The sequence below is a fragment of the Vigna unguiculata genome, chromosome 4 (genome assembly GCF_037176805.1).
Source record: "Vigna unguiculata cultivar grain cowpea cultivar isolate G323 ecotype 2 chromosome 4, ASM3717680v1, whole genome shotgun sequence".
Taxonomy (NCBI): domain Eukaryota; kingdom Viridiplantae; phylum Streptophyta; class Magnoliopsida; order Fabales; family Fabaceae; genus Vigna; species Vigna unguiculata.
In genome coordinates this window covers 38398771-38418147 of record NC_140795.1, presented here as the reverse complement: position 1 = coordinate 38418147, position 19377 = coordinate 38398771, and the positions used below count along the sequence as shown (strand labels likewise).

Genomic DNA, 19377 nt, shown 5'->3' with positions numbered 1-19377 from the left:
GCTTTAGTATCAAATGAACTACGTACCCTCAATCTTGGAACCATATTTTATGGTTGAAAAAGGATAATTATAATCCAACTTGTTTTTAACAGTTTTACCACTTGTAAGTTGCATGTTAACCAGTGCCTACTTGATGATATTTTTATTAAATATTGTGATATTTTCTCTTTTTTCTTATTAATGTAAAAGATACTTTATATAATGTGTTCTGTAAAATTTTTTAAGAAAAAAACATATTCTAAAATATATTTTATCTATTTTGAAAATTACATTCCAGAAATCTCATTTTAAAAATTCCATTTCATAAATATCTTTCTGAAAATTTTGGAAAAAGGTTTTGAAAATATACAATTTGAGAGCCATTTTTCTAATGAGAAAAATGTTTATTTAAAAAATTTGAAGGACTACACGAAGAAATTGTGGGATGGAGGAAGTAAAAGCACAATATCATTTACTAAATAATCTATTGAACTGCAATTTATTATATAAATTGACTTAGAAAGACTTCGGCACAAGGAATTATTATATAAAGCATGGATCATGTATCAGATAAGCAGAAAGCAGTTGCTGAGTCGTGGAAAAGGTCATTTAACTGCTGAAGATTCATCATCTTCCTCATCAGTTTCACCATCACAGGTTCTTTATCCTCCTTTTTTTTCTCTATTTGGTTATTTGTTCTTCGTTTTCATCCGTGAATAGATTTTTTTTTTCTTTTTACAATAATTATTTTAGTATCAATGAATTCAGAATTTTTTTTCAAGTTGGTTGATTTTTTGTTGTTGCGAAGTATCTAATTCCTTTAGTATCAAATGAATTATCCTCGATCTTGAGTAGAAAAATGCTAATTATAGTCCAACTTGTTTTTAACGACAGGGTTTAGGGTTCAGGGTACTGGATGATATTTTTAATAAATAGTGAGATTTTTTTTTAATGTAAAAAATGTCTTATATCAATTTAAAAGTATTTGTTATATCAATTATGTTTAAGAATGCTTATTAAAAATAATTATTTATAATTTCTAATTACTCCACCTTTAAAAGTGGTATTATAAAACCCAAAATCCCAAATCCTATTATATTTGAATTAGTTATTTATATCACTTTTCATGTTTCAGATCTAGAGATAAAATGGACTAAAATGCTATAAAATGGGATGGTATCTATCACACAATAGAACATATTCAAACATCTGCTGGAACACCTTTATATTGAGACTGAGTACCTGGAGTCACAAAGATAAGTTTAAAATGCAAAGGCCAAACACAAAAAAATAGTCAGTAGCAGAAGATGACACAAAATCATTTAGATTTATTTGAGAAATATACTCCAGAAGAACTTAAAAAAAAAAGTAGAGAAACTCTACGATCGAATCCATCGCCGGAGAGGAACACCTGCGAAAGCCTCCTAAGCACGAATCGGAGCCCTTCCCCGCAATAACGGTGACGCTCGACGCGCTGGCGAAAGACAGAGGTGATGAAGTTCTGTATAAGCATGGAGGCGAACACGAAGAGGAACAGATGATGAGGGTGTAGAAATCTTTTAATATTAAAAAAATTGAAATATTTTTTTTCTTAAATATAATTTTATAAATGTCTATTAATATTGATGAAAGTTTTGAGTCTTTTCTTTTTTGCTGTTTGGATTTTTAGTCAATCCTATACAATTCTAATATTTCTTTCTTAAGAAAGAGATAAGAATAAAAGAGTGTTAGGTTTTACAAGTTTCCGGGTTGACTACTGTGCCACCTAACGCAAAAAGTTTGGTGCAACCTTTTAGAAAAATAATTCAAAAAACAATCATGTATGACTTTAATTCAAATGTAAATGTAACTCTGTCTCAAGGTTCCAAATCCTAATATTTCAGTTAGTTTTTATATCATTTTTGGTGTTTCAGAGTTGTAACCAAATGGAAGGACGACGGAGTGATTTAGAGAAAGAATGGACTGAGAAGCTTCAAAATGTGAACCCTCCAGAGATGGATGAAATCCATATGCAATGCATTTATAGGGTACCATCAAATATTCGTAACTATAATCCTAACGCCTACACACCTCAAGTTGTTTCAATTGGCCCTTATCATCACAACAGTTTTGAGTCAATGGAGGAACTTAAACTCAAATATGTTAAGGGATTTCTAAATCGAACACGACTATCTACGAAAGAATTGGTTGCCAAAATTGAAGAGATTGAAAACAGCAATAACATTCGAAGTTGTTATGCAGACCCCATAAAATGTAATGGTGATGATTTCTTTAACATGATTCTAGTTGATGCTTGCTTCATGATTGAGCTTTTTCTAAGATGGCACGAACGTAGTGATTGGGAGGGAAAAGACCCTTTAATGTTAAAACCATGGATGCTACTGCAGATTAGGTTTGACTTGATTCGACTGGAGAATCAGCTTCCATTCACTGCTCTTGAACATCTTTATAACCACACTGCTATGCATCCACTATTCCCCTCCTTTCGTCAGATTTGTTTCAACTATTTGAAGAGAACAACTTTAAGACCCGTGTGTCCAGGAGAGAATCCAAAACACTTCACTGAGTTCGTAATATCTTCTATAATATCATCATCATCACCACGGTTTGGTCTTGGAGAACAAGGAGAATGCCAAGAAGTTAGTCATCTATACAGTGTAAGCCAACTAGAGGAGGCAGGTATTAAGTTCAAAGTCAGTCCAAATAATTGCATACTTGACTTGGAATTATCTGAAGATGGAGTGTTGAGCATGCCAATCTTGAATATAAGTTCCAGTACACAACTTTATTTCAGGAATATGATGGCATATGAACATTGCCACGATTCGGCTACAAAAATCATTACTCAATATGTAGCGATCCTAGATTTTCTTATCAATACTGAAAAAGATGTGAACATACTTGTTGACAAGAAAATTATTGTCAATTGGTTGGGTGATACTGATAAAGTGGTTACAATGATTAGTAATCTGAACTCGACTGTCACAATGCCAGAGTTCTGTTCGCATTATTTCTCCGTCTGCAATGGGTTAAATAAATTCTACGAAAATCCTCGTAACAAGTACAAGGCTATGTTGATACACGATTACTTAAACACTCCTTGGAAAATAGCATCTACTGTTGCTGCAATTGTGCTACTTTTGCTCACGCTTATTCAGACTGTATGTTCAATCATCTCATTAGTTCAAAAGTAAGAAATCATTGACAATTTCAATACTTAAACAATGCAATGGAACAAGTCAAACTCATAAAATTGCAATGTTAAATGTGCAGGTAATTGAAGAGAGGATTCATTAAATAAGTAACAAGGAAATCACTTGGTGAAGAAGATATTCGATGATTGTATTTGAGTCTCTTAGTATAAGGAAACCTTGTGATGTTATTTATTTAGTGTGTTGTTGCTTTTCTTTCAACGAAGATTTAACTTGTTTTCTGTTTTTTTCTATTTGGATTTCAGTGTAAGGGAAACCTTATGATGTTATTTACTGTGTTGTTGCTTTTCATTCAATGAAGATTCAACTAATTTTCTGTTTTTTTCTATTTGGATTTCAGTATAAGGAAAACTGTGATGTTATTTACTGTGCTGTTCCTTTCTTTCAATGAAAGTTCATCTTGTTTTCTGTTTTTTCTATTTGGATGTTAACTTTAACTACTTTTAAGCAAGTAAAGTGAATACAGGAATGTAGAATCTTATTATCAAACTCAAAATCACTGTCTTAAACCTCTAGTATCAAAACTAATATGTAAGTTCAAACATAGCGGGAAGCTTTAAAGTTTTATGTACTCAATCATGATAAAGGAAGTTAATATTTCATATGATTGTAGGGAGTATTGATATGCATTCTCATGTTTTGTTTTAATGAATTGATATGTTATGAGCATGTCTCCATGAATACTCTATATGAGTGTGAGCATGTCTCCATGAGTGCTCCTAAACGTCTAAGTATGGTTTGTTAGAAATATTACATATTTCTTGGTTTTAATTCTATTGATGGATATATAATATATTTTATTCTTCTTTATTTTTATCAAATATTATGTATTATGATGTATCTTAAGTTTTATCACTTTTCCCTATATATCATGAGATATTGTTCTTTATATATTCAACAAGTTTTATGAAAAGTAAGAAAGCTCTTTGAGTTACTTTTCATCAAATACCTCTTGTACATTTTTTTTTGGGTTAAGTATGTTTTTAGTCCCTGAACTTTGGTCAAAAATTGGAATTCGTCCCTGGTCAAAACTTTGATAAATTTTGGTCCCTAAACTTTAAAAATGAATGAATATAGTCCTTTTAACCCAATTACATTGACTTTTTTTAACATATCGAATGTGTTTCATGTTAATATTGGAGTTGTTTACGTCGTTTGACACATTCTCGGCTCAATATTTACTGAGAAATGGGTTCAAAACCTAAAAACAAGTTAACAAAATTGGGTTAAAAGGACTATATTCATTCATTTTTAAAGTTTAGGGACCAAAATTTATCAAAGTTTCAACCAGGGACGAATTCCAATTATGGGTTAAAGTTCAAGGACTAAAAACATACTTAACCCTTTTTTTTTTCCTTCTCATGACTTATACATATCTGATATGGTATCAGAGCCAAGTTAGAGCCTATCCTAGCGAACTTTCTTGGACATTCTGTTCCACCCGCTATCGGGCCGCTAACGGACCACCCACTAATTTCTAATCCCACGCACCAGATGAATATACCTTTGCGTGAAGGGGTGTGTTGGAAGTCTCACAGCGACTAGAGATAAGGCCAATTCACAATATATAAGTGTGTGCAATCCTCACCTTACAAGAGCCGATTTTGTGGGGTTGAGTTAGACTTAAAGCCCACTTCTAACATGGTGTCAGAGCCATGTTAGAGCCTATCCTAGCGAGCTTTCTTGGACATTATGTTCCACCCGATATTGAGTCGCTAAAGGATCACCCATTTCTAGACCCACTCACGAGATGTTTAAGTGAGGTGCCTCACCTTACAAGTCGGTTTTGTGGGGTTGAGTTAGGTTTAAAACTCACTTCTAATATGGTATCAAATGAATATAAAACACCTTCCGTATTTACTCCTTTCTTGTTGATTTCCTACCATGGCGAATCTTACTTCATCCTTTGGTTTATAGGCTTCCGCATGTTCTCGTCGACTTCTCAAGGTTCTCAAATTTCTCGAATTTATCAAGTTTCTTGAATTTCTCAAATTTTGTGTCTTCTCAAGTTCTCAAGAATTTTCTTCATGACCGCTTTCCAAAACTGCTACTTTCAAGTTGGGCCTTCATAAACTTCATGCCCATCTTGAGAGGGGGTGTTAGAGATATTACACATCTCTTATTTTAATTCTATTATGGATATATAATATATTTTATTCTCCTTTTTTATTATTATCAAATAATATTATTATGATGATAACTTAGGTTTTATTACTTTTCCCTATATATCATAAGATATTGTTTTCTATATATTGAACAAGTTTCTATGAAAAGTAAGAAAGCTCTCTGAGTTACCTTTCATCAAACTCCTCTTGTACATATTTTTTTTCTTTTTTCCTTATCATGACTTATACATATCTAATAAGCCCACTTCTATAACATGGTTAGATGAGTGTGAATATGTCTCCAAAATCTCTCCTAAACATCTAAGCAGGTCCTTATAACTCCAATGGGTTTAGCAGGTCCTCATTATTGCTACGGGTTGGACAAGTTAAGGAAAGGTAAGAGTAAGATTCAAACACAATGAAAAGCTTTGAAGTTTTACATACTCAATCTAATCTTACTTCATCCTTTGGTTTATAGGCTTCCGCATGTTCTCGTCGACTTCTCAAGGTTCTCAAATTTCTCGAATTTATCAAGTTTCTTGAATTTCTCAAATTTTGTGTCTTCTCAAGAATTTTCTTCATGACCGCTTTCCAAAACTTCTACTTTCAAGTTGGGCCTTCATAAACGTCATGCCTATCTTGAGAGGGGGTGTTAGAGATATTACACATCTCTTGTTTTAATTCTATTATGGATATATAATATATTTTATTCTCCTTTTTTATTATTATCAAATAATATGTATTATGATGATAACTTAGGTTTTATTACTTTTCCCTATATATCATAAGATATTGTTTTCTATATATTGAACAAGTTTCTATGAAAAGTAAGAAAGCTCTCTGAGTTACCTTTCATCAAACTCCTCTTGTACATTTTTTTTTTCTTTTTTCCTTATCATGATTTATACATATCTAATAAGCCCACTTCTATAACATGGTTAGATGAGTGTGAATATGTCTCCAAAATCTCTCCTAAACGTCTAAGTAGGTCCCTATAACTCCAATGGGTTTAGCAGGTCCTCATTATTGCTACGGGTTGGACAAGTTAAGGAAAGGTAAGAGTAAGATTCAAACACAATGAAAAGCTTTGAAGTTTTACATACTCAATCTAGATTTTTTTTAGGGAAGCTAATATTTCATATGATTGTAAGATGAGTATTAATATGCATTTCAATGTTTTTGTGTTAATGAATTGATGATATGTTGTGAGCATGTCTCCATGAATGCTTAGAGACGATAGTGAGAATGTCTCCATGAGTATTCCTAGATATTTGAGTATGATTAGACAAGTGTGAGCATGTCTCCATGAGTGTTCTTAAATGTCTGAGTATGATCAAATAAGTGTGAGTATGTCTTAGTGAGTGCTCATAAACGTTTAAGCAGGTCGCAATGACCGTGACAAGTTAGGTAGGTCCTCATGATTGCTATGAGTTGGGTAGGTCATCATGACTACTACGAGCTGAGCAAGTCTCCTATTGAATGATATGTTGTGATATTGATAATTCTTTGATTGTAATCATTGTTATATTAAGTTACCCTTCTATATATAGTTACAACAACGAACATGGTCCTCCTAATTGATAACAGTTACAACAACGGACATGGTCCTCCTAATTTATGAATACAAGGCCAAGCTTGTCATAGAATTGGAAGTCTTTTATCACCTGTTGGAGAAGTACCAAGATTTGCCCAACTCTACATCTACGACATTGAAAATGAAATTCACAACAGAATGCAATCATTAAGGTAATTGTATTTAACCAATATACTTCAATCGAAAACTTATACAACTTAAGGCAATTTCAAATTATTGTTTTGTTTTAGGAATGACAACAAGGTTGATATTGAAATTGTAAAGAAGCTAACGAACATGTTAGATGAACACAATGTTCATGCAAAATCTTTTAGAATGGCAAGAGATCGCTATCGAGAGAAAGAATTTATGAATCTGAAACTAAGACTTATTGCTGATAGAACTAAGGATGGAAGGATATACAATACTCCTAATGTTTCAGAAGTAGCAGCCTTAATTGTTGGTGACGTTGATAGTGTTTCTCCAAGTGATATTATAATGGAAAACAGAAGTGGAAGGCTGCAAAGAATTAATGAGTTGCACACCAATTACCTAGGATTTCAATATCCTTTACTATTTCCATATGGTGAAGATGGATATAGACATGATGTTAGGCATCGTGATATCAGTACTGGGAACAATTCAAAGAGGAACCGCCTAACAATCAGAGAATGATTTTGTTTCAGAATTCAGACAAGACAAAATGAAGCCCAAACAGTACTTAGATCAAAGAGATTGTTTCAACAATTCGTGGTTGACGGTTATACTATGATAGAATCTGAACAGTTGTCCTTTATTAGGAATAACCAATCAAAGCTTAGAGTGGATAAGTACAATAATCTTTGTCAAACAAGTTCAAATATGCATGAAAAAGGATCAACCAAGGGCAAAAGAGTTGTTCTACCATCCACTTTCGTTGGAGGCACAAGATTTATGAATCAATTATATTTTGATGGAATGGCCATTTGTAGTTATGTTGGTTTTCCAGATCTGTTTCTAACTTTCACATGCAATCCCAAATTGCCAGAGATTCGAAGGATACTGTGTAACCTAAATTTGACACCATCTAATAGGCCAGACTTGATCTCAAAGGTATTCCGAATTAAATTCGATCAACTTCTTACAGACTTAACCAAAAATCATTTCCTTGGAAAGGTTATTGCATGTGAGGATTACACTAAAACTACAAACCTGTTATATATTAATAATTCTAATTACATGTTATAACTTTATATGTTTTCAATGCAGATATGTACACAATTGAATTCCAAAAACGTGGTTTGCCACATGCACATCTACTTCTCTTCTTGCATTCCAGTTGCAAATATCCAACTACGGAAGATATTGATAGGGTTATTTCAGCTGAAATACCATGTCCTAAACAAGAACCAAAACTATATGAATGTGTGAAAGATCATATGATTCATGGGCCATGTGGATTAGCAAATAAATCTCTACTTTGCATGAAAAATGGAAAGTGCTCTAGGTTTTATCCAAAGATGTTTCAAGAGACAACTACTATTTCTGAAGATGGATTCCCACACTACCGCAAACGCAATAATTCAATATCTATTGTTAAGAATGACATTTTCTTAGACAACCGTTCAGTAGTTCCATACAACTCCAAGTTGTTGCTTAAGTATCAAGCTCATATCAATGTTGAATGGTGTAATAGAAGTACCTCCATAAAGTACTTATTCAAATACACTAACAAGAGTTATGACAGAATTACAACAGCTATAGTGGATAACAACAACCAATCTTCAGCTTCACATCAAGCTGTAGATGAAATCAAGCAGTATGTTGATTGTAGATATATATCTCCCAGTGAAGCATGTTGGAGAATATTTTCATTTCCTATTCACGGAAGAAATCTAGCTGTAGAAAGGCTATTTTTTCATCTTCTTGGTGAGCAGTCAGTCTACTTCAAGGATGACGACTATATTGACGATATACTTTGAAAACCTACAGTTGCAGAATCTATGTTTACAAGCTAGATGGAATGCAATAAAACACATGAAGCTGCAAAGAGTTTCACATACCCACTTTTTGTTTCAAAGTTTGTATATGTCAAAAAGGATAGATGCTAGAAACCAAGGAAAAAGGGCAACACAATTGGAAGACTGATTTGGGTGCCACCAACAACAGGTGAACTTTTCTATCTTAGGAGAATGCTTACAATAATCAAAGGGTCATCATGTTACGAAGACATTAGGACAATCAACAACATAGTGTATCCAACTTTTAGAGATGTCTGTCAAGCGTCTGGTTCTTAGTAGATGATAATGAATACATAGAAGCTATAACAGAAGCCAAAGATTGGGATCTGGTCACTTCCTAAGGAAACTATTTGTAACTATGTTAGTTTGTGATAGTCTTAATAGACCAGATCAAGTATGGGAAAAGACGTGGCATTGGTTGTCTGATGGAATACTGCACAAAGAAAGAATAACAACTGCAAATCCAGGTATATTTAAAATACTACCCAAACTTATTTTTTCATTGATCACCAAAATACATCTTAGTAATTCTGATATTATTTATGCAGAATTGCAACTTAGCAATGACACCTTGAAAAATTTAACTTTATCTGAAATTGAAGACCTTCTTCTGAAAAATAGGAGAAGTTTGAAACAGTTTCCTTCAATGCCTTATCCTGATGCTTTTGCAACAACTAATTGTGGTAATAGATTGATATACTCTAACTAGATTATAACGTGGTTGAACAACATAATCTATTTCAAAGAAACTACAATTCAATGATAGGTGAGTAGTTCAAATATAATTTTATAGTAGATGATGAAGGAAATAATTACAATAACCTATGTTACAATAATAATATCTACCATTAACTTATTTCATGTTGCAGTTGAACAAAAGAACATATTTGAAAAGGTAAATGAGGTCGTTATGAAGAACAATGGTGGAATGTTTTTTCTTGTATGGATATGAGGGCACAGGAAAAACTTTTATTGGTCAATATTATCATCAGCACTGCGATCAAAGGGAAAAATCGTCCTGACAATAGCATGAAGCGGAATAGCATCACTTTTGTTACCCGGTGGACAAACAGCACATTCTAAATTTAGAATTTCGATTCCTATACTTGAAAATTTCATCTGTAACATTGAACAAGGTTCTGATGTTGCCCACCTATTAAGAGTAGCTCATCTTATAATATGGGATGAAGCACCAATGGCACACAAATTTTGTTTTGAAGACCTGGATAGAACATTAAAAGACATTATGAAAGATGATCTAACATGTAATTCAGTTTTTGGAGGGAAAGTAGTTGTATTTGGAGGTGATTTTAGACAGATTATACCTGTCATTCCTAGAGGAAGTCGATCAGATATAGTCCATGCTACAATTAATGCGTCATACCTATGGAATCACTATCAGGTATTGACATTGTCCAAGAACATGAGACTTATGCAATCAGGACTCAAAAAATCTACAGCAACAGAAATTGAACAATTCTCTGATTGGATTGTTAAACTTGGAGATGGAAAGTTGTGTGAACCAAATGATGGAGTGGTTGAAATCGAAATACCACATGAATTTCTGATAATAGAATTCAGTGATCCTCTTCAAGCAATTGTGGATTCCACTTATCCAGAACTAATTCAAAATTACAGTGATAAAAACTATCTAAAGAGCAGAGCAATATTGGCCAGTAGAATCGAGACTGTTGATGAAATCAATGACTACATTTTGTCATTGATCCCAGGTAAAGTATATTTTATTCGCCTAACTCCATTATATACTATAATACATGCAACAACAAAAAAAATAACACTAATATTGTTTTGTAGGAGAACCGAAAGAATATCTTAGTGCAGATTCAATTGATAAATCTGACAATTTCACAAATGATGACATGGATGTCATTACACTAGAATTTCTAAACTTATTGACTATTTCAAGATTGCCAAGTCATAATAACATCAAACTCAAAATTGGATCACCCATAATGTTATTAAGAAATTTGGATCAATTTGAGGGTCTGTGCAACGGAACCAGATTAATTATTACTAGACTGGTAAATCATGTCATTGGTGCAAAGCCTATTACAGTGAACAACAATGGAAATGAAGTATATATACCTAGAATATCTATGTCCCCATCCCAGTCCCCATGGCCATTCAAGCTAATTAGAAGGCAATTTCCAATCATGTTATCCTACACCATGACAATAAACAAATCTCAGGGACAATCATTAGGTTCGGTAGGATTATACCTACCCACACCAGTATTTAGCCATGGTCAGTTATATGTTGTAGTTTCTAGGGTTCAGAGTAAATCAGGATTAAAGATATTAATCCATGATAAAGAAAAAAGACCTTTGTCTCATACAACAAATGTTGTTTTCAAGGAAGTCTTCCAGAATGTATAACTGGAAGCAACCTATATCTTTATCATTGTATTATGTCTCAACATTATATAGTATATGCACCTCTCTATATCTATTCCAGATCTGCAATAGCCATACATATTACATAACAACAAATATAAAAAAATAAAAAAAAATACACAATTTTTATAAAACATTGTTGCTCTTGCATTTTTTTTAAAAAAAAGACATATCGTTAATTATTAAGAATGAAAATGTCGAACGAAATCAAAACGAAAAATTACCTGTTCTTGCTGCTTACACTACACTTGCTTTCCCCTCTTCGTTCTCCCCATCTTCATCTCTTAAATGATATAAAACAATGATACCCAAAAACGATTCCCCATCATTTAAAACAACACCAACCAACAACGCAACAATGAATATTACTATTTTGACCCTAATGACACCTAATTAATTTCTATATACACCACCACTATTTGAATACCCGTATTAAAACTACTAATACACATGCCAAAATACGGTACACTTGGATATTCGAACCATATCCTGCATCAAAGACATTGCTCTTAAAAATGGTCATTTACGAAAGCCACATTCGAAATACATTGAGATTAAAAAATGTTATATTCAACTAATATTGATATTTAATCTAAGTAAACCATTACACATTCATTTGTCAAAATACATTACGTTTGTTGTTATAATCAATCGATTCATCTATCTATTCATCATTTCATAACTTCATCTATATATTCATTGTAACACTCTAATCAATTATCGTAACGCCTCATTATTATAATAAAAAAAATTTACTATTTCATTTTTAAAAAACCAATACTTTTTATACAACATTTGAGAAACAAAAATCCAACCATTAAGTATCACAAACGATTACTATACATCAAAAGTTCCAAATTTCAAAAACCAATTACTTCATCCACCAAAATAAAGATATCCATACATAACAAACCAAAATTGCAAACATAATTAAAAGTACTTGTGCCACACTTGCACCAAAATGTTACCACATAAGTTTATTTTTAGCGTTACCAATCTAAAGTCAAAAAACACCCTAAATTTTAGCAATTATTATTGTTCTGTCGTCATCTTTTTGAACTTCCAGCTTGATAGAGTCTCCAACGCATAAGTTATTTTCACTGACAAATCTCTTCCATTCAGAACCCAGATAACATTCAGATTTTGATCTTGCAACCCATCTAATTGAACATTCCTAGCTGTTTCCATTGTCATTTGATAGAATATACTCCTTCTTAGACCTCGACAATGCAGATCCAACAAAAGAAGCATTAAGATATTGAAAACAACAATTCAAAATGTTAACAAATTAACTGAACAATAAAATGCATACTCAAAAACAATAATGCCATTAAAGATATACATAACAGTACCAGCGACGATGCACCAACATCATAATCAGTCAAACACTTAACCAACGAATAATCTGCACCAGGGTCAGCAACATCTGAACCAACATTGCCACTACCAGAACAGGACGCACCATTTATGTTATAATCAATCTCCATTCCTTCTAACGGAAACAACCTATACAAGAAAACATTCTTCGAAACATAATTCAGATGCAAGTACACTTCATCTTTCAAATTATAGTACTTAAACATCTTTCCAATACCACCACGAAAAACTGTTGTACCATTTGCTTTCACATCAAACTTAAACTTAAAAGTTTTATAACAGGAATCTATGAATTGCATCTCTTCACCATATATTAATTTCTTCTCCCAGAATAAATGAAAATATGCATCCAAGCAAATCATAGACTGCATTCCGAAAAACAGAAAATATTAGATTGGAATAAAAATGTACTACAAGACAAAAGAATTTAATAAGGTTGGAAAGTTAACCTCTGTCGGACATAACTTCACCCGAAATGAAGACAAGAACCTGGACCACACTAAATCTTCCTTTGCAATGTAACTATTACCTAAACCAGGGTATTCGATCTCAGTCCAGTTTGTGTCAAAAATTATGATTCGAAAATATCTATCACCACAGAAAAAGGTACATATATAATGCAAATCATCCAGTTCGTAGAAATCTTCAAAATCATATGGAACTCGAAATATCCCCTTACTAATCAAATTGTCCTCGAACTCTAAGTTCATAACATTTCCCATTGGATCGGTGAAATAGTTCGTTCCAATAACCAACTTCTTACCCCCATTCAACCATAAAACCTTCTTCAAAATCCCCAAAGCCCTATAATGCCCATACGTGCAAGAACACAGCCATATACAACATGCATGTCAGAAAAATTAACCAAACTATGCATCAATGACATTATCAGAACCATTAAAAAGACAATGAAAGAATTCATCAAACCAATAGGAGGTACTGAAAAACATATATATAACCAATATTCATAACGCATATCAATCGCAAAAGTCACTAATTACTTACGTCACCCGGAGTTAGCAAGCAGATCAAGTTCTGGAACAAGTTCTTGAAACTGTATCTGCAGGAAGACGACATCTTCTACCACGAAAGAACCAGCCGACCAAAGAACAGAAAAAGTCTAACGGAGAACCTCAAACTGAAAAACGAAACCTATGGCTTTTTCAATTATATCAAAGTATCGCAAAATATAAAACTGCACCTGAAAATATCTGACCATGAAATAATTACTAATTAAAATATATATTAAAATATATCTGACAAAGCATTAATTATTGACTAAAATATATATTAAACTATTTCGCAGAACAGAACAAAAAATCCCATGCGTATGCACGGGTCTGATGCTAATTAGAAGTAAAAAAAAATTAAAAATTACTTTCCTTGACGCACGGGTCTGATGCTAATTTACAAGTAAAAAAAAATTAAAAATTACTTTCCACGTCAAGGAGTAACATTATAGTCAAATTCGGTAGTCATTTAATCATTATCCTTCAATTTAAGCCCATTATCTGCGTGATGGTAAGGACCAATGGAAACAACACGAGGTGTGTAGGATCTGGGACAACAATTACTAGTATTTACCGGTACTCTATAAATGCATTGCTGATCCACATTTTGAATGTTTGGAAGAGTCACATCTTGAAGCATCTCAGTCAATTTTTCTTCTAAACTATTCCGTTGTTCTTCCATTTGGTTACAATTCTGAAACATGAAAAATGATATAGTAACTTAAAATATTAGGATTTCGGATTTTGGGTTTTAGAATATATTTTTAAGGTTGGAGTAATTCGTAACTATAAACACTTGTTTTTAATAAGCATTCTTAAACATAATTGATATAACAAATATTTTCTAAATTGATATAAAACATTTTTTACATTAACAAGCAAAAGAGAGAAAATTTCTCACTACTTACTAAAAATATCATCAAGTACGCACTGGTCAATAAACAATATCGGTAAAGCAGTTAAAATCTAGGTGGATTATAATTTAGTATTTTTCAACCATAACATATGGTTCAAAGATTGAGGGCAGTTCATTTGATATATACTAAAGCATAATTAGATACTTCACAACAACAAAAAATCAACCCACTTTGAATTTAACAATACTTTGAACCAAAAAGCTGGTACTCATGCCTTGACTGTCTCCCCACGTTTAAAATCTCCAGCTAAAATTAATTAGTGCAAAAGAAATATATTCATGGTTGAAATCGAAGAAGATTGCAACCAAATACAGCAAATAGGAGGAGAAGGAACCTGGTATGGTGAAACTGTTGAGGAGTATGAAGAATCTCATTTTCCACCCTAAAGATAAGAAAGGATTGGTGTCGACACGACTAGGGTTTACTAAGAAAAGAGAAGAGTGGGTTTTGAAGCAAAATGAGAAGAGTGTTATAAAAGTTAGACTCAAATTTGAGGTGGTCATTGTTTACTTCCTTTTTTCCTCCGAATTAAATTCTTTTTTGTTTTCAATCTCTTTTTTCTTATTTGTTACTTTTGCACTTGGATATAATATTGATAATGATCAATGAGTTTCGAAAATTCTATTCCAAAATTTACGTTCCAAAAATTTAGTTCCAGATATCTTATTTTGGAAATCTTGTTCTAAAACTTTCAAAATAATATATTTTAAAAAAATTTCAAAATAAACCATTTAAAATCACTTTTCTAAAGAGGATAGAGACTTGGGAGAATGCGCGAAGAATAAATTGAGGAAATGGATAAAGTAAAAGCCCGACATCATTCACTAAATAATCCACTAATAAACTGCAATTTATTATATAAAGAGCACAAATCTCTCGACGGTCCATTTCTTTTCTATATTTATTCTATATGGTCCACAAATAAATATTTTATTACAATATAATATTTTATTGAAAAAGTAAGTACGAAATGGTTGTTATTTGTCAACATGGGTCAAGGTAGTTTTTTCTTTATGTAAATAAATTGACGTGGAAAGACTTAGGCATAAGGAATTATTATATAAAGCATGAATCGTTGCATCAGATGAATTAGAAAGCAGTTGCTGAGTTGTGGAAAAGGTGATTTAATTGCTCAAGATTCAACAGTTTCACCATCTCAGGTTCCTTCCTCCTACTTGCTCTATTTGGTTCCAATGAATAGATTTTTGCACTAATCATTTTTTTTTTTTTTTGTTTTGAAAAAGTATATGTGAAATGGTATTATTTATGACAAGTGGGGTCAAAAGTAGTTTTTTGTTTATATAAATAAATTGACTTGGAAAACCTCAGAATAAGGAATTATTATATAAAGCATGAACCAATGCATAAGATGAATCAGAAAGCAGTTGCTGAAGATTCATCATCTTCCTCAAACAGTTTCACCATACCAGGTTCCTTTTTCTCCTATTTCCTCTATTTGGTTCCAATCTTTTGCACTAGTTATTTTAGCTCGAGATGTTGAACATAGGGTACTAACTTTTTACTTCAAGTACTACGTTGAATTCAGAATTTTGTTGTTGTGGAAAAGTTGATTTCTGAAAATTACATTTCAGAAATCTCATTCCAAAATTTTCATTTCAGAAATATCATTCCAAAAATCTCTGAAAATTATGAAAAACTTGTTTTGAAATTTTTTTTAAATATTACAATCTAAAACTCAACAATTTTTTCATGTTTCAGAGTTGTAACCAAATGGAAGAACAACTGAATGATTTAGAGAAAAAATGGAGTGAGATGCTTAAAAATGTGACTGCTCCAAACATTGATGAAATCGATAAGCAATGCATTTATAGGGTACCAACAAATATTCGTAAACATAATCCCAAAGCCTACACACCTCAAATTGTTTCCATTGGTCCTTATCATCACAACGGTATTAAGCCAACGGGGCTTAAACTGAAATATGTCAAGGCCTTCCTAGATCGAAAAAAATTATCCGAGAAAGTATTGTTTGCCAAAATTAAAGAGATATGCAAAAACACCAATAGTATTCGGAGCTGTTATGCAGAGACGATTGAATGTAATGATGTTGATTTGTTGACAATGATTTTTGTTGATGCTTTCTTCATAATTGAGCTTTTTCTAAGATGGCGTGAACCCCATGTTTGGGAGGAAAAAGACCATATAATGTTAAAACCATGGATGCGACTGGGGATTAAGCATGACTTGATGCTACTAGAAAATCAACTTCCATTCTCTGTTCTTGAACAACTTTACAACCTCACGAATGAACCACTCCCCAATACCAATGAACCACTCCTTGGTACTACGAATGAATCATTTCGTGGTACCACGAATGAATCACTCCGTGTTACACCATCCTTTTTTAAGATGTGTGTCAACTGTATAGGCACTGGAACGAATTGTTTCAACTGTATGCGTACGAAAGAACCACTCATTGGTACGAATGAAACACTCACCGGAACGAATGAACCAAATTTTCGTCAGATTTGTTTCAACTGTCTTAAGAGCACGAGTTTTGAAAGCGAGTGTCCAGCAGAGAGTCCAAAACACTTCACTGATTTGCTTAGATCTTCAATAATATCGTTATCAAAGATTGATCACGGAAATCAGAACGAACGCGAACAAGATATTAAACATGTATACAGTGCAAGTCAACTAATGGAGGCAGGTCTTGAGTTCAAGGTCAGTCCAAATAAAAGCTTTCTTGACCTGGAGTTATCTGAAGATGATAGAGTGTTGAGCATGCCAATCTTGAATATCAATGCCAGTACACAACTTTATTTCAAGAATATGATCGCATATGAACGTTCCCACCATTCGGCTACAAAAATCATTACTCAATATGTAGCGATCCTATATTTTCTTATCAAGACTGAAAAAGATTTGAACATACTTGTTGACAAGAAAATTATTGTCAATTGGAGTGGTGATGCTGAGAACGTGGTTACAATAATTAATAATCTGGGCTCGAGTATGAGTATGCCAGACTTCATTCCATACTATTGCTCCATCTGCACTCGCTTAAATAAATTCTATGAAAATCCTCTCAACAAGTACAAGGCTATATTCATACACGACTACTTCAACACTCCTTGGAAAAAGGCATCTACTATTGCTGCAATTGTGCTACTTTTCCTCACGTTTATTCAGACTGTATGTTCAATCATGTCAGTGGTTCAAAGTAAGAAATGATGAGAATTTCAATACTTAAACAATGCTATGAAACAAGTCTAACTGATAAAATTGCTATGTTAAATGTGCAGGTAATTGAAGAGAGGATTCACTAAATAAGAAAAAAGGGAGTCACTTGGTGAGGAAAGTATTTGATGATTGTATCTGAGTGTCTTAGTATAAAGAAAACTTTGTGATGTTATCTACTGTGTTGTTACTTTTCTTTCAATGAAGGTTGTATGAGAATTCTAACTAGAAAAGAAAGTAGAATAAACCTTGTATCAGAATATTAAAACAGGGAAGAACCAAAGCAATATGTGAAAATGAGCAAATGTTATATGATGTGATGATATTCTAGCTAGAAATTACCAATGAACCTATAAAATGCCATGAATGATGCAAGGAAATATATGTTGATGGTTAAAATGAAGAAAATGTATGATTAGCTATGAATTATAAAACTGTTCGATGAAATGTGTGAATGGGAATGCAGAGCTTTTCTCTATGATTTCCTTTGTAGACATTAGTTTTTACAGTTAATAGTGAATAATTCAGTTTGTGAGTTTATCACTACTTTTTCTCTGTCTTGTTTTTCTTATCTTTGTTTCAACGTACCTAACAGCATGATAGGAAACAGAGCACCAGAGAAGCACTTATTCATATGGCATCATAGGCTCAAAAGCTACAGTATGCAATTTTATCATCAGAAATTCCTTTTATGGTTTGGCCCATTCTTTTTCTATTTTCTTTGGTCATTAGTTGTTTAAGAATTAAGGTCAAGAGTAATTTAAATACAACTTCCTCCATCGATCGTTCAAGACAAGCCAAAGTATCGAAGTATAACTGCAGTAATGCTTCAAGCTTGTTCTCAGAACCTGAAAGTCTAATAAAATCATGACGAGCAGAAGAAATCTTTTTATGCAATGTTGAAGTGCGCAGATGAACAATGCCTTGAAACTCTTCATCAATCAGCTTTTGCACAGCCTGCAAAACTCGAAGAAATCGATATTGAAGTTCATTGTCAAAATTGATCATGAAAAATGTATCACACTTAAATATAATAGGGAATGTCCAGAATCCAAGAAAGTGAAAAACAATCCACGGGACTACACATTTATATATAAGGGCTCCCATTTTATGAATAATCTTCTAAACCATTAGTATTTAGAAAGAAAAAGAAAAAACGTTTGTCATGTTAAGAAAAACTAAAATTCTAACGTCGTAACTGCTTCCATACTTTTTAAGGTACGAAATACAAATGAATTTCAAAATGCGTTATTTTTGGACCAAAATATAATTTATCCATATTTATATATTAGTTGTGACTGGTTTTTTATTTATCACAAAGTTGATTGATAATAGTGATAGAATTACAAAATTATTATAATAAATATTTTAGAAAATTAAAATACATATTTCATAAATATTTATTGATAAATGTTACATCAAATAAAAATACTTTTCTTACAATAAAAACATAAATTTATTTTTTAACAAATGTTTAATTATTATTGGTGAAAAATTATTAATTATTATAAAACTAAAATATGTGTGTCAATAATATATATATATATATATATATATATATATATATATATATATATATATATATATAT

At 32.3% G+C, this 19377-nt stretch overlaps 2 protein-coding genes and 1 pseudogene across 2 annotated transcripts; all 3 read left to right on the top strand.

Moving 5' to 3' along the window:
* The first annotated feature begins 540 nt into the window (after positions 1–540).
* On the top strand, positions 541–3445 carry LOC114182576 (UPF0481 protein At3g47200-like). Its single transcript, XM_028069471.2, has 3 exons — positions 541–636; positions 1893–3169; positions 3253–3445. The coding sequence occupies exons 1-3, from the start codon at positions 541–543 to the stop codon at positions 3254–3256; spliced, it is 1377 nt and encodes a 458-aa protein (XP_027925272.2). The 3' UTR covers positions 3257–3445.
* Positions 3446–6860: 3415 nt separating this feature from the next.
* LOC146887131 (uncharacterized) lies at positions 6861–11265 on the top strand (annotated as a pseudogene).
* Positions 11266–15695: 4430 nt separating this feature from the next.
* LOC114182575 (UPF0481 protein At3g47200-like) lies at positions 15696–18168 on the top strand. Its single transcript, XM_028069469.2, has 3 exons — positions 15696–15747; positions 16307–17771; positions 17854–18168. The coding sequence occupies exons 2-3, from the start codon at positions 16319–16321 to the stop codon at positions 17859–17861; spliced, it is 1461 nt and encodes a 486-aa protein (XP_027925270.1). The 5' UTR covers positions 15696–15747; positions 16307–16318; the 3' UTR covers positions 17862–18168.
* The last annotated feature ends 1209 nt before the right edge of the window (positions 18169–19377 follow it).